Genomic DNA, 15,273 nt, shown 5'->3' with positions numbered 1-15,273 from the left:
ACATTGCACTTGATTTGTTACATCACTCAATCGTCAGCAGAAAACCTTACATCCACTAGCACTAAGCAGGCCACACCTAATAGCACACGCCAGGTCCCACCAAGTGCTATTTGCTGTCTACGCCACTGTGTTATCAAGATACTTCTAATACACTAAAGACATCCACAAAAGAAAGCAAAACTATAACATTAATAAAATCAATCTACACCCACTCGTTAATAAATTACATATACAAAGAAAACCACTGCCTTTTAATGCATGGCTAGCAAATTATTGCAGCTATAAGTACCAGTACTAGTAACCAAAGCACAAGTTGTGACATTAACCAATATTGGCTGCAACAAAGCAAGCAGTTGCTTTGTCACACTAATTCAATACGTTAATTAGCATGCAGTGACTCAACATTGAGTTCAAAGTGTGACAAACAAACATCACCTGTTCATCAAATTGAGGATAAGCCAGTATGGCGTGAACGACACCAGAGCTGGATATGCTCCCCCTAGTAAGATGAGGAAATTTGAGGCGAAACCACGCTAAAATAAATCCAATGCTAGATATTAAGAGTATTAATTTCAATGCGAACACACTGATTTGTATTACCAGACAACGCGCCTGCGTAACTAACTCCAAACGTAATCCACGGATTCTCTGCATTCTCAGGCAGGCCATACTTTTCGTTGAACAATTTCTGGAAGTAAACAGTGAACGATGCCAAGTCCTACACATGCGTACAACCGTACACATCCACGTTAGCTAAAATTCTCGACTTTTCAAGCAGCTTACGCAGACCGCCTGCTTGCTAGACAAAAAACGAAGGTTCTCGGTTGTAAACTCATTGAACGGGACGCTCAAACCGTAATATCGATGCTCTGGCATTACCACAACGGCTTTCAGATTCCGAGCGAGAACTTGAATGTAGTCATCAGGAATGCCGTCGCACGAGTATTCTCCACATATGTAGAGAAATATTGGACAGAGTGACGGCGACTCGGTGCAGTATGTTGTCTGAAAGTGGAATCGTTGACGATAAGTGGATTCGTCTTGAGGATTGAAGTGGTCTAGAGTCTGCTCGAAGTAGTCGTAGTTGCTTTCCACGAATCGACAGTCAGAAAGCGAGACAAATATCAGCGTGATGAATAACGAAAGCATGGCGGTGTGTTCTAGAGCCTTGAGGCTCCCGACCGTCTCTGCAACTTTGCAGCGTTTACACACGTGACTTCCCAATATTTTGAAAACAATGTTTTGCCGGTGGAATTGAACAATGGTACCTTAAGTTGTAGCCTCAAAGGGCACCTTGGGATCACAACTGTTACTGTTTTCTAAACTTTTAATTAATTAATGTAATTCTTGAATACAAAAAGGGCTTGGGACCACAATTTGCCCTATCACCATGAAAACGGCAACCCTGCGTGATCAAACAATTGCAAATCTGTCCATATACTGAGAGTCTATAGCTAGAAGGATGATATACAGTTGAATAAGTTGAGTTTTGTTGATTACTACCCACTTGATCAGGTTTTCCATTACTAGTTGATCAATATAGTTTACTTGTGTAGTTTGTCAATTTAATTTAATTATTTGTTAGTTGATCAAGGTATATTGATGCCTACAGATAGTGGAGGATGCCTTGAAACAGTAGTAGCAACGGAGAGTTAATTTGCAAAGGCATCTACTAGTATATAACTCAATTCACACCATAGTTATGACGAGCTTGAGAGTAGTTCCTTGTAAGTTTCCAGGCCATATGGTCTTTGGAGTATAAGACAGATTTTCTTTAGACATTCAGAATTTGGAGACGCTTTTAGCTGCCTTCATCTACATTCTAGTTTTGATATATGAATAAAGTGAGACAGACAGACAGACAGACAGACAGACAACCAAGTGCTATTGGCTTGGGTAGTATTTAGTTGCTTTGCTATATAGTAGTTCAATGTTTGAAAATATATGTATTGACAGACAGACAGACAGAAAGTTTGCAAGTTTTATGTTGTTACTAGTGTTGGACTTTAGTTATAGTTATGTACTTTGCAGTGATGTATAATAGTTCCATGTTTGAAATATATGTATTGAAAGACAGACAGACAGACACAGACAGACAGACACAGACAGACAGACACAGACAGACAGACAGACATATGTATTGGACAGACAGACAGACAGACACAGACAGACAGACAGACAGACAGACAGACATATAGACGAAGACGGAAGAAAGAACAGTCATGAATTTAAGTTATTGTGGCGTAAATGCATGTCGGTAGCTTTGCAAAGGTGTAATGCTAGCGTAATTAGCAGAAAGTTGGCAAGACTGGGACATTCTTCATTCGCACGTAGTTAAATTATGGCGTCGGCCGTTTGGGTCACACTAGAATGTAGTAGTGTTGTTCTTTGAAAATATATGTATTGACAGACAGACAGACAAACAGACAGACAGACAGACAGGTTATAGCCAAATAATCACGAGATGCAAAGAATGAAGTAAATTCACAGGCTTCTGGAGGAATAAATTCTCCATAATATTACAACAATGCAATGCTAAAGTCATCATTCTGCGTAAGTTAAATCAAGTCTTACCTGGAGCTGGAGTAGATGCGTGAGAGCATTAATTTACAGTAAGGTGCTAGAGATGTGAGTAGATTTTGTGCTTCACTAAAATCGAATTGACAGACAGATAGACACACCTTTAATATATAGCGAAACACGTGTTATGCCTAACAGTACAGTAATTGCCAAAACCAAGTTGGAAACATCACAACACATCAGCACTCAACTGCAGATGAGGCTAAAATTAATCTTGCATATTCTAAACCACTAATTGCATGCCAGACACGGAATGTTTCCTACCAGACATTGTGCTATGCATGAAATGTTACTATGACAATCTAGTCTGTGCATTCAATTACGATGTGTTCTCCTAAACAGTTCATATTATCCTTACAAAACCCATTAGCATTGGAGATACAGCAAGATATAGACATGCACATAGAGTGAAGCCAGACTGTCACAGATCTCCTATTGTCTAAGCCATTGGAAGCTGATGCTGCGCTGCATAACGACCAGTCACATGATGATACAGCTGACGTTCAATATCACCCAGCAGAGAGCTTGCACCAATTCGAAATAGATTTGGTTTAGTCCATTCATCGCCCAGTTCCTCTTTCATCAGAGCCAACCAACTCAAAGCGTCTTTGGCACTACGAATCCCACCAGCAGGCTTGAACCCAATCTAATAAAATACCACATACTTTAATTGTATGCTGGAGTGAGTTCAATGGCATTTTCAAACCCAATCTAATAGAATACCACATGCTGGAGCCAGATCAACAGCATCCAACAGCAGTTGGCACTGAGTAATCACCCAACAATATCCAGAGTCTCTTTGTTACAGTATGTTATTAGTGGCATTACATTACCACTGTTACTAATTCAGTTGGCTGGTCAATAAATATTCAGCTACTCATCCATCAACATAATAAGAACAGTAAAACAGATAGAACGTAATCGGACTACAAAAACCTACTCATATGTTCTTTAGTCTGTCTGCTATACATATTAGAATCCAAAATAGATCAGGCAGTTACCACCACTCAAGCACCGATCTAAAGGAAGAGTGTGAATACATACAGTCGAATGTCAGTTATCCGAACCTGTTAGTCAACTGAATATGTATATGGAGTGCCTCGGACGCCCTCTAGAAGAACAAGCTGTAAGCCATTATGCGTATGCACAACAAAGTGTAATCAATTAATAATGTCAAGTTACTAGCATAACATTATATGGTAAACTATCAGAGTGCAGCCAAGTTTGGTGTATTGTGCAATTGTTGTTCAGTATACACGTATTCGGTTTCAATGGGTAGCCTCAGAGGACCGGGGACACTTGTTTGCGTGCCAGGAGAGTTAACACCAGTTATCCAAAACATTCAAGAGTTATTAACAGGGTTGGGTCTAAAAGTGTTCAGATAACTGACATCCGTGACCACAGTATGACTATAAAAATACAAAATAGTAGATTATCACTTAGTTTTATTGCCCCAAATACTACAGGAGTTAATTAAGTCATCAACTAGGTAAAAGGTTTCCAAGGGTACATTGTTTCTAGCAATACTTGTTGCGAGGCGTATTGATTACTAAGCCCAAAGTCTTAAGTTTGTATGCTAAATGGCGTTTAGTAGGTGTCAGCTGTCTATAAGTTTAGACGCCAAATGGCCTTTTAGCAGGTGTCTATACGACTCCAACACACCCATATTGACTTCTTAGTATAGAAGTATCCAGTGTAGTTCTTTCGTCTGTGCCATAGCAACAAACCTCACAATACAAATGCTGTGGTTGCGAAATAACATAAACTAAAAAGAATAACTGTAAGCTCACGACTAGTTACAAAAAGATACGTTTACCGCGAGTAGTGCCCTCACACTGTTCTGGTAACACTTGATCTACTACAGTATTTCCTGTCCATTTATGCCAGTCAAGCAACCAATTATTGAAGCAGCCATCTGCATGCTATCACGTAGTGTCTATTTGCTACATTGTGCTTGCATTTTACTCACAGGGTACAGAAGTGGAAAATGTCAACAGAATTACTCTTTATCTTTAGAAACCAAAGAAACATCACAAGTAATGATGTATAACGACTACCTATCAATGCACCTAGTACAAAATCTATACAGTCTGCTATCCATTCATTACAAAGTCAAAAATTTTCTAGCCACCTTCATCTTGCAAAAGGGCCAGACTGGAAGCAAACAGTAACTTGTCAATTAATAGTTGATACCAAAATCCTGTACACGTATTTAGCTCTTGAGTAAAGAATACATTCTGAATGTTGTTTACTTGCAGTGCACGATAGAACAACTCGTGGACATCCATGAAAAGTTATTGGATATCCTGATTTAGCTTGCAGCAGTGACATATTATTAATTAGTCTTACATTTTAAAAAAAGTTAGTGCACCCATGCACACATTCACATCACGTGCATATTAGGGACGTCTATCTGGGCCTTAGCCAGTAAGCCGTGCAGACAACAGACAACGAGGAACTCGCAGAAGTGCTGTCAACACTTTACATATTTTCTACACCTACCTAGTGTTAATCTACACTTACAATATGCTAACACTTGAGAGTCTAGACTAGTCATGTCATACTACTCAAACAAGACGCCTAATCATCTGCATTATTAGACATCAAAATGGCCACCCTTGTTGCCTGGACAGATGCACCAACTGTTTGATAAGTACACGGTTGGACATGACCATGATTTGGTTGGAGAAATGTCCAATGACTGACCGTTATATCTCGCACTCACTTGGCATAATTATCTGCATATTGCACAAGTGAAAATTTAATGTGCTCAATGGCACACTCAGACGGCTGCTTGCCTGCCCAATTCAAATATTTAGTTGCCCGGTTCGTAATAATGTACAATGTACAAAACCATCACACACACACACACACACACACACACACACACACACACACACACACACACATACGCACGCACACACGCACACACTGGCAGACTACCGTATCACTATGCCTTCAATGCGTATGTGCACCGAGGCATAACTAAGGTTGTTAATTAGTGTGCCTGCCAATCTGGCAATACCATACTCACTCAATTCTATTACCCAACCCTCATGACTGGCCATCATCAAAAGAGAAATATGGAAAGAAAACTTTACCCAAAACTGACACCTAAAGGTGTTAATTGGTGAAAGTAATTGATCAATTAGCTCAAACAGCAAGCTGCTACACTACTACTAAACTAGAGCTTCAAACGGCTGCCACTACGTAAAAAGTAGAAGCGTAATCTTCCTTCATGATAGCCTTAATTGATGTTGAGTTCTGTAGCAAGTCGCCTTTCTTTGTGTGTCAGTGCAACGTTGGAAATGAGTAGGCCAAAGCAAATTCGTTAAATTGGTTGTCAAGTTGTAAACTCATCGATTCACATATGCCATGCATTTTTCTGGCCTTCCTCCTTGGAGTGGCTTTATGCGTCTTCAGCTTTTTGTCCTTTTCATTCCAATTACGCTGCTTTCTGTCCCTTGCAGTTTTGGACATCACAGCCATTTGCGACGATGCTATAATTCGACAACACTGATCTTCTCTTCAACAGCAACACAATGAATTCTCTTCAGCATGGCAGCTGCTGCTTATAGGAAACACGCAGTCGACAAGCATGCACAAGTTGAAGAATATTAGCATTCCTACACGTTCACAAGTACAACTCTAGCAAACAATCACCGTGAAAACAATGAATTAGCACTGATAAAGAACTAAGAGGTGTAACGATTGGACATGCAGACTGCATACTTTGAAAAGGGTGCACTGTTTCAAACACTCACTAACTGCAACGACTTAGACACTCTAATTTGCACTGAAGGCAAAGCCGACTGAAGTCTCTCTATAGCCTGAATTGAAACAATCAAGACGTTGCAGTATGAGGTTGCGCTAGACCGTGACTCTGGTAGCTAAATTCTAAGCATTTTAGATGTAGTCCTCAGAAATTTTCTTCTAAAACCTCAAACTGAGGTTGCTACACTGCAGTTTCAGTAAAATTTGACAAGCACCCTCGCACTTCGAGCTAGATCCAAGTTCCTTACAGTCTGCATGTGACCAGAAAGCACATGTCATGTTCTTGTATGCAACATCTGCTGTAGTCACGTCTTTCTCTCAGAGTAACCAAGCACACTCAGTTCACAGTGAGCACAAAAATTTTGTATTGTTTAAAGCTTACACTGTTGCCGTGCCCATCAATTGACACCTAAATAGCCAGTTTTGCAGTAGTTTTCGCTTATTGATGTTTGCGAATGCGCAATATGAAAAGTGTTTGAAGAACTTACTGGCGATCAAAACTGATTTTCTTGCCAGGACACTTGAACATGTGTTACGTAGAATAGCTACAACGCAAAAACTACGTCACTTGAGATTGGCTCAAGTGCGCATGTCCAAGTGTGACCCTGCACTTTTAAAATAAGAATTACAACCAAATTAAGTGTCACTAAACGCCTGTCCACACTGGCAACTAGACCGCGATCCAACCAGAAACATCACATCAACACCTAATCCACTTTCGTAGTAATCACAATCCGATTGCGATAAATCCAATCCACATCAGAGGTGGATTCAATCCACATTAATCGTGATATGACGTTACCTTCACGGGCACTATGAGTGTAGTCTCAACATCTAACCCTCCTCACACTTTGGTCTCGCTCAATTTGAATTGCATTTCGCCCCCATTAATTAATTCAAACACATCGTAAAATATATCAGTCACGTGACATCAAAAAGAGGACGAGGTATCGTTTCCAAGTGCAGTGTGAATGCTCGCTATTCCGATCAGAGCACGATCAGTACGTACAGTCGTGATCCATTTCTGAGCTGGTGTAAACAAGGCTTAACCTAGCAAATATTTTTACCGATGACAATGTACTAAACTGGCATACAAAACACAAACAAAATAAATAAAAATTTAAAATTAGTTAATTAAAAATTAAACAAAGTCAGGTGTCGTTACCTTAGCAAATGCTTTTAAAATGCTAATTAAAGGAACACTTCACCGATTAACACACGCTAAGGCCTTGGGCTGCAGACAAAACGCTTGCTGTGTTGCACGGCACATTGTTTTGGTCTTGTTTTCCGAGGCCGACTACTAGAGCACACAAGAGTCGAGTCTAGACGCTTCAGGCGACTCTGACATTAAAAGAAACAAGTTGCAGTTCATAAGCAGTGATTTTCCTACAATACATTTGATTCGTCCTGGGACGCATTGGAGGAGGTTGAGACGCAGATTTCAGACAGCAGGACACATCCTATTAAGTGCATTCTTGTCTACTAAAACCCATTCTACCCCCTATATCAGGAACTGATGATGAGTTAATGAGCTAGAGGTCACACCAGGTGTGCTCATTAGAGCTTGTACATGTTACATTATTTTAACCTAAATGGTTCCAGTTGCTTTCTGTACGTCTTACAAGATAATTGTATAATGATCATAGCTCCACCCCTTGTATCTGAATCCTCTTTGTCCTTTGTAGGAAGGACTTAGTTAACCTAATAAACGAAATTGCCAGGCTCTGCTATACCAAGATCATCGGGAAGGTCCAAAAGGCAGCAGAAATATTGTAGAATTCAAAGTTCAACCTTATGGAGAATAGTCTAAACCTACTGGTTTACTGTAGAATAGTAGCAGCTAGGCGTGTTCTGTTTACGTACTGCTAAACTGACTTTGCGTCTAGCGCTTGCTCCAGTAACTGTGACAGATGTACTTGTCATACCAGTAACAAATGCTGGCTGTGATGGCAAAACTACGGAACCGTTTGTCTGAAGAGAAAATTGACTGCTTGATGCGCATTTTACTAGAAGGACCACATATGTATCAGTTTAATTTTGAGCGTGCATTTTGCAAGTGGAAAGAGCACAAAGCTAGAAGGTTACTTGAACAGCACCCTGGGTGCAAAGTGTTATAGGCACTCACTGCCACATAACATGATAAACATAATTACAGACTGTTATTAAAAGTTGTTTGCACAAGTTTGGTTATTAAACTAGTAAAACATGCTCACATGTTTGTTTGATATAGATTATAGTAGAAAGTATTTGCCTATAATACTTGGACAGCATCTAGGCGTAATTTGTATGAATATATTATAACATGATGAACATAGTCACAAAGTGTTATTTGAATTTTGGTTTAATAATGAAACCTGTCTACAAGTTTGGTTGATATACATACATTACAATTACATTCACCGCAGAAAACGTTTACTACTGTACCACATTACCTACTTAGGCCACGCCTCTTTAGGGGCGGGGCCAAATATGCGCAGAATGAGAACGCATGTTTGAAGGGGGTTAGGAAAATCACTGATAAGCAACTCATGGATCGTCTTGAGTGACTTGCAATTGCTCGGCCTTTTGCACTTTCCTCTGTGTTTCTTTCTACGAATGGAGGCCATACTACAGTACAAAAGGGCTTGCGTGATGCGAAAAACACATGGAAACATGCGCCACCGCACATAATCACGTGACACACCGTGCCTTCATCCTACAGCCAAACCATCGCCGGATGTGTGCTTTTCGCCGTCGATTGAAGATGATTCAATGATGCAAAAGCACGTTTTACTTTCGCCTAAGCAAATATCAAAGTCTAGACAAAGCGGGAAAACAACACCTAGTGGACGTTATTTGGAAAACCGCCTCGTACATTTTTGTTTCCTAACCTTAGCGTAATGCTCTGCTATCAAGTTTACTCTGAGATAGCGCCAAACTTCCCAACTTGATGTGTGACCAGAAACATTTAGCGCCGACAGCGGAGTCAGAGATGCGCGGACAGGTGAAGTGCTCCTTTAACAAACGACAATGTACTGACCTTGTATCCCGTTCTCTCATAGTAGTCTCTGATAGCCCTCACCATCACAAAAGCCACAGGAAACGTAGCATTGACTGCCTCCTTTCCAGTTGACGTCTTGATTATATCTGACCCGGCCATCATTGCCACAAGGCTAGCTTTATACACGTTCGTCAACGTTCCCAGTTCACCGGTACCCAGAATGGTCTTAAGATGCGCATGCCCACAAGCTTCACGGCACGCCTTCACTTCATCATACAGAGCCCTCCAGTTTCCCGTCAACACGTGTGTCCTGTTGATAACTATATCAATCTCTGTGGCTCCATATGAAATAGCTTGCTTTATCTCCTCCAGACGTTGCTCCATCGGCATCTGACCAGATGGAAATCCGGCGGCTACAGAGGCAATCGGTATATCAGCATTCAATTCTCTCAATGCGCGCACGACGTCGGGAACGCGAGCGGGGTACACACAGATGGCTCCGACTGTAATTTTCTTGTCTTTGACGCCAAGCGACTCGATGAGGTCTTGCCGGATGGGCGTATTGGCCTTATGACAGAGTCTGGTGACATTGCTTGGGGTGTCGTCGCCGCTCAGAGTCGTCAAGTCGATGCACGTGACCGCACGGAGAAGCCACGCTGCTTGCCATTGTTTCTTTATCGAGCGTCGAGCTTTATGCTGACTTGCACGTCGATTCGTAGCAGGGTGGTTGACGCGACTCGCTTCAACCCAGCCGAGATCGAGCTCGTGGCCAGGATTACGGGGAAACGCCATGATTGGTCGTCTTCAGATGCCCGTACGTTAGTCATAACCCGTATGTTCTTGCCATTGCGGTACTACAGTCAATCATGCGGATGACTTTGACTGGAAGAGCTCGGCACGGACATAGCGTCTGTTTCTCTCCGTTTGCTCGTGATCGATTTGCTTGCGTTGCGGGACAGAATTACGGCTTGTCTGGCGTTGGAACTTTGTACATCATTCGGTCACAAGAGAGACATCTAGTGGAACTTGCTAGCCGCGAGTGGCGAGATATGTTATTTGACGTCGCTTGGAGCGAAGAAGCTGACGGAGTTTTGGTGACGGCAAGCGGCGATGGTTCTCTCCAGCTGTGGGATATCGGACGGCCTGAATTAGAGTCTGTGGAAATTTTTAACGAACACGGTCAGGAAGTAGCAAGTGTCGATTGGACGAAAGTTCGATCCGCTCCTCAACATTTTCTCAGTTCATCGTGGGACGGGAGCCTAAAGTTATGGGATCCGAATCGTCGCGAGTCATTAAACACTTACCTGGGACACAGTGGGATCGTGTATGAAACTGTATGGTCACCCAGTGTTGCTGGACTGTTTGCGTCAGTGGGAAGTGACCAGACACTTGCACTGTGGTCAGTAAAGCATTCCTTGCCTCACCCAGTACAACAATTTCGTGCCCATGATGGAGAAGTACTATCTTGCGACTGGAGCAAATATGATGAAAACATTCTTGTAACAGCCTCTGTAGATCAACTCGTACGGGGCTGGGATGTCAGAAACATTACGAGTCCCGTGTTCAGTTTGTCTGGGCATACGATGGCCGTTCGGAAGGTCCGGTGTTCGCCACATGAAAGAAACTTATTGGCATCTTGTTCGTATGACTTCAGTGTTAGAACGTGGGACGTCTGTCAAAGAGATTCGTTGTTAGAAACATTTGTGCACCACCCAGAGTTTACTATAGGGCTGGATTTTAATCTTCACATCAAAGGAGAAGTAGTCGACTGTTCGTGGGATGAAACTGTCTGCGTGTACATGCCACGTAGTCTGAGTCAGCCCAAATAACAATTTAATTGCAGAGATCTGTGCTGATTTTTTTTATTTAACCGGGTAGGATGTTGACTACAAAGGAACGGTTCTGTTGCCATCCTTTGGGTATTCATTGCTAGTGTGTGGTCTGTTTCATGATTACCCACTTGAGTGAACTCCAGTCTTCTGATGACAGAAGTAAATACCAAAAATGCTGTGTGTTTGGAAATGAGGCTATTGACACTTGTCAGTTAACTTAATTGGGGTAGTAGAGCGCAGATTGAAATGACAGGAGTTGTGTTTATTCATACATAATTTATTATGTAGACATTTCAACAGACACCAAATTGCAACTCTCATTCAGTACTACACATATCCTTTGACATATTTGCCGGTTGTCTGCAGACTGGACATAATTCGCTACGTTTCTCTAGCCACCGAACTACACACACTCGATGAAACATATGTCCGCACGGCAGCGCACAGAGAATTTCTCTGCGGTTGAAATCCGCCAAGCAGATGACACAATTTTCACAATGTAAGACATGTACAGGTCGAAATCTCTGCTGCCCGGAAACACAGTGCTTCCATGTAGGAAGCTTCTTAATGTACTCAGTCGGTCTTCCCTCGTCGTCTGTATCGTTGAGAGAAGTCGGAAGAGCTGTCGCTAGCTCTTCGAGCAGGGCATGCAACTGATGGTCGACGATGATCTCAGAGTTTTCATTCTGCCGACGATGAATATGTCCAGACATGGGATGAAAATGCTGTTGGTGCAACCAGTTGTTGATTGTGACTCGAAACATGGGTTGCTGTGCATTGTCCGATGAATCACTGTCATAAACCTGAGAGTCAATGGACGTGGTCTCGTCCGTCTGCTGCACAGTTTCTTCACTCGTCGGTCTTCTCTGTTTCCAAATAATCTTTCTTATGATGTAAATCAAGAGAGCATATACAACATACGATATCATTACCAAGTGCCACCAATTCGGTATCTGCAGTACAAGCCATCGTAGCCAACTGATCACATCCGAGTGAGCGAGATACCAATTTAGAGTCAACGCAAACTCGGTTAACGGTCTCAAAGGCTTCCACTGCATCCCTGTAGTGACCTCAAGCCAGAACGTAACATTAAGAACAGTGGCAATAACCATGTTCTTTATCGTAACGTAGATGCTGCGAATAATCGAGCTTCGATGAGCCATCAGCTGTACAATGACGACATACTGGTTAATAAACAGTGTACTCAAGACTATCAGATCCTTAGCATCGGGTTGTAAAAAACTGAGATACAAGCTTAATCCTGCATAAGTCATTATGTCAGCCGTGCGATCCCCATACCGAACGATGGCATCTCGAGTGACTACCACTATAGTGTCTGATTTATTACACACGATATGATGTCGTAGGTAATGAAATGGCATATTGTGATTGGCATGTGTGAGGCTTGTAAATGCAAAGTCGATTTTATTGGCTTGTTGAACAGACAAAACTCTGAAATACAGCGGCGGCTTTTCTTTTTCTGATAGCATGATAATTTTCACTGGGTGTTGCTGTTTTGATATCCACCTATCGGAATCAGACAAATCAAGATGGCGCATTGGTATCTCTCTGTGTATCCATTTGAAGACCGACTTTTCAGTCAGACTATAACTGGAACCGCCTGCGCTGAGGCCTAGGACAGTACCAGATCCTCCCGTCTGCATCTTGTTGCCCTTATGATGAGATACATTAACGCTGGCTGGTAGACTCATCAATAAAACCGAGCTCCGCCACTTGCCCTCTATACACAAACGCCTGTATTTAGCGCATTCCACTACACCAGTTTTGATGCCAACGAGTGATAGTCGTTTGACTAACGTTATCCACTTTGTCTTCATCATTACCGGTCGCGACGTCGTTAGATTGACTAGAACTATCCATACGTGGCTAGACTCGACTATGTCCTGCTGGAATTGGTCAGACGAGCGAATCTCCAAAGGTTCCTCGGAGCTTTCCCCTGCCCCGGTGCGTGGGGATGCGGCAACCGTCCATCCTCCTGACTTCTGTACGATATCGGCGAGTTCCGATTTTTCGTAGATATCGTCGTAGTCTATTCCTCGTTCGTCTAGAATCCTTCGCAGCTGGCTGACGCTCAATTTGATTGGATTCAGTAGTCGGTTTGCGAACTCTCCCAACGAGATGACCGACGTAATGTTCAAAACCCATACAAACAATAGAAAGAACACCAAATAGAGAGCGAACACTAGCAGTTTAACAACAAGGGGCAAAGCCATGTACAGCAGCTACGATCCACACGCGTACAGAAAACGATTGGTGCCTACATCCGGGCCCTCGCGTATCAAACAATTTTTTTACCTTTTTTAGTTAAATGATTCAGAAAAATACGAATGCACTGTTTTCCGTATGTTTTATTCAACTGCCGCACGAACGTTTCTAAAATATTTAATAAGCCATCCCCCTAATTCTTTTAGAGTAGAGTATCCGGGACATCAATATCATTATTTACGTGAGGTCAGACATATTTTTTATATTTAAATGATTTATTAAAACACAAATGCACTGTTTCTTGTATGGTTTATTCAACAGTTGCATGAACAAACGCTTCTCCAATATTCAAGGCAATCTTCAAGAATAGCGTATCCGGGACATCCATTTCACTGCGCGTAATTACGTGCCAAGGCCGTGTGCAGTAGAACTGATAGTTTCGGGAGAGCGTGGGTCGTAGCGCCACTTTGGTAGGGAAAGAAGACGTGATGGACTCGCATTCGTGCAACAGACGCACCTCCATGAGAACAAGGCGATCCGGCCCGTCCCCTCAGTCGAAAGAAAGAGAACCGGTTAGCTCAATGCGACGCAAGAAAAGAGACGGTAAGCTAGACAATAGGGCGGCGTTCCAACTGCTTCACTTTAGACTATTTCTGAATGGAATTCCTGCATGCTGGTGGTTTCTCTCTTCGAACAGCTTTTCGCCGCATGCTGATTTGCCTTTCGCGACAGCAACTGATTTGAAGTGTTTTTCTCCAGGTGACAATGTGACCGCGGCGACGAGCAGTAAAGGTCGAGTTTCTGTTGTTAAGGGGTCGCTGCGCAAGTCTCGTCGTGGAAAGCGCGTTGGGGGTGTGCACGTGGAGAGCATGTCAGGGACAGACAGCGGAGCAGGCGGACGGCCATGGATGAACACGAAGGTTGGTAACACCGTGAATGAGGTGGATGAAAAGTGCGTGGAAGGTATGGGTGGTTATGATGAGCAGCCTCCCCTAAACTCGTTTGATCCTGAGAAATCGGAGCCAAAGAATGATGTGTTACTATTTGGGTATAAGCAGTTAGAGAGAGCACCTACTGATGGAGAGAGCAGATTGTTGGAAGTAGAGAGAGAGATTGGATACAGTGAAATTGGAGGTATCAAGGAAAATGCATGTAATAGTTTTACTCAAGAGAAGATGTTGTCTACGGACAATGCTGAGGCCTGTGGGCTTGACCATGTATGTATCCAAAATGCTGCGAGACTGATTGTATCGGTGATGGATGGTTGTGAGGTCAGCAGTACTCTGATGTCAGGAAGACCATTGTCAAAGACAACTGGAGAAGTGTTACTCGAGGCGGGTGAAGACATCAAGGGTGAATCGTTAGTGACTATGCAACCATGTAGAGGAGAGAGTCATTGTGCTAGCAACAACAGACAAAATTTGCTTACTCAAACTGTAACAAAGCCAAACAAAGTTACTAAGACTACAGCACCAAAGTCAGCAGAGAAGCGGAAGTTGAGGAGTGAAGGAGCTGGTGGTTCTGGCCAAACTGTGCAGGATGAAAATCAACCAAAGAAACGGAGGAGTGAAGGGCTGGAGGGAAATAGTGAGTTAAATACAACGACAACGACGAAGAAGAAGAAAGTTGTTATAGATAGAAAGAACTACGGAGATATATGTAATAACAGAAACAAACAGGATGAACAACTGGCTGATGTTTATGACATCAGAATCTATCGAAAGTTGAAGCGTTTAAATCAGCTCTTGAGTTACGATGTAGCTAAGAGTGTTAATGGAAGGACAAACCAGAAAGGATCAGTCAGTACAACTACAGTTGAGACCTTTGTGGTACATACGTGTCAAGATGAGACAGTATCTGGTATTGACAAGGATAGAACAA

General features: G+C 42.4%; 5 protein-coding genes across 5 annotated transcripts in view; 2 read left to right on the top strand and 3 right to left on the bottom strand.

The window, feature by feature from the left end:
- Positions 1-1,180, bottom strand: part of LOC134181266 (uncharacterized) — a 9,536-nt gene extending 8,356 nt beyond the window's left edge. The window contains exons 1-3 of the mRNA XM_062648513.1: positions 784-1,180; positions 601-718; positions 436-533 (exon numbers count right to left, since the gene is read on the bottom strand). Of these exons, the coding sequence (XP_062504497.1) occupies positions 436-533; positions 601-718; positions 784-1,149 (582 nt within the window). The 5' untranslated portion in view covers positions 1,150-1,180. The remainder of the gene's footprint in view (positions 1-435; positions 534-600; positions 719-783) is intronic.
- A 1,586-nt stretch (positions 1,181-2,766) lies between these two features.
- Positions 2,767-10,138, bottom strand: LOC134187769 (deoxyribose-phosphate aldolase-like). Its single transcript, XM_062655923.1, has 2 exons — positions 9,374-10,138; positions 2,767-3,226 (listed from the first exon to the last, which is right to left on the bottom strand). The coding sequence occupies exons 1-2, from the start codon at positions 10,124-10,126 to the stop codon at positions 3,020-3,022; spliced, it is 960 nt and encodes a 319-aa protein (XP_062511907.1). The 5' UTR covers positions 10,127-10,138; the 3' UTR covers positions 2,767-3,019.
- Positions 10,139-10,206: 68 nt separating this feature from the next.
- LOC134183487 (peroxisomal targeting signal 2 receptor-like) lies at positions 10,207-11,249 on the top strand. The gene has a single exon (XM_062651073.1). The coding sequence runs from the start codon at positions 10,207-10,209 to the stop codon at positions 11,161-11,163; it is 957 nt and encodes a 318-aa protein (XP_062507057.1). The 3' UTR covers positions 11,164-11,249.
- Positions 11,250-11,461: 212 nt separating this feature from the next.
- On the bottom strand, positions 11,462-13,449 carry LOC134177409 (E3 ubiquitin-protein ligase RNF103-like). Its single transcript, XM_062644189.1, has one exon. The coding sequence runs from the start codon at positions 13,398-13,400 to the stop codon at positions 11,484-11,486; it is 1,917 nt and encodes a 638-aa protein (XP_062500173.1). The 5' UTR covers positions 13,401-13,449; the 3' UTR covers positions 11,462-11,483.
- Positions 13,450-13,793: 344 nt separating this feature from the next.
- On the top strand, positions 13,794-15,268 carry LOC134183400 (uncharacterized). Its single transcript, XM_062650960.1, has 3 exons — positions 13,794-13,995; positions 14,152-15,195; positions 15,264-15,268. Exons 1-3 carry the CDS (start codon positions 13,881-13,883, stop codon positions 15,266-15,268), a joined length of 1,164 nt encoding a protein of 387 aa, XP_062506944.1. The 5' UTR covers positions 13,794-13,880.
- Positions 15,269-15,273: the final 5 nt, after the last annotated feature.

The sequence above is a fragment of the Corticium candelabrum genome, chromosome 1 (genome assembly GCF_963422355.1).
Source record: "Corticium candelabrum chromosome 1, ooCorCand1.1, whole genome shotgun sequence".
NCBI lineage: Eukaryota > Metazoa > Porifera > Homoscleromorpha > Homosclerophorida > Plakinidae > Corticium > Corticium candelabrum.
Note: the sequence above shows the minus strand (reverse complement) of the source record. Positions and strands in the feature narration are given on the sequence as shown.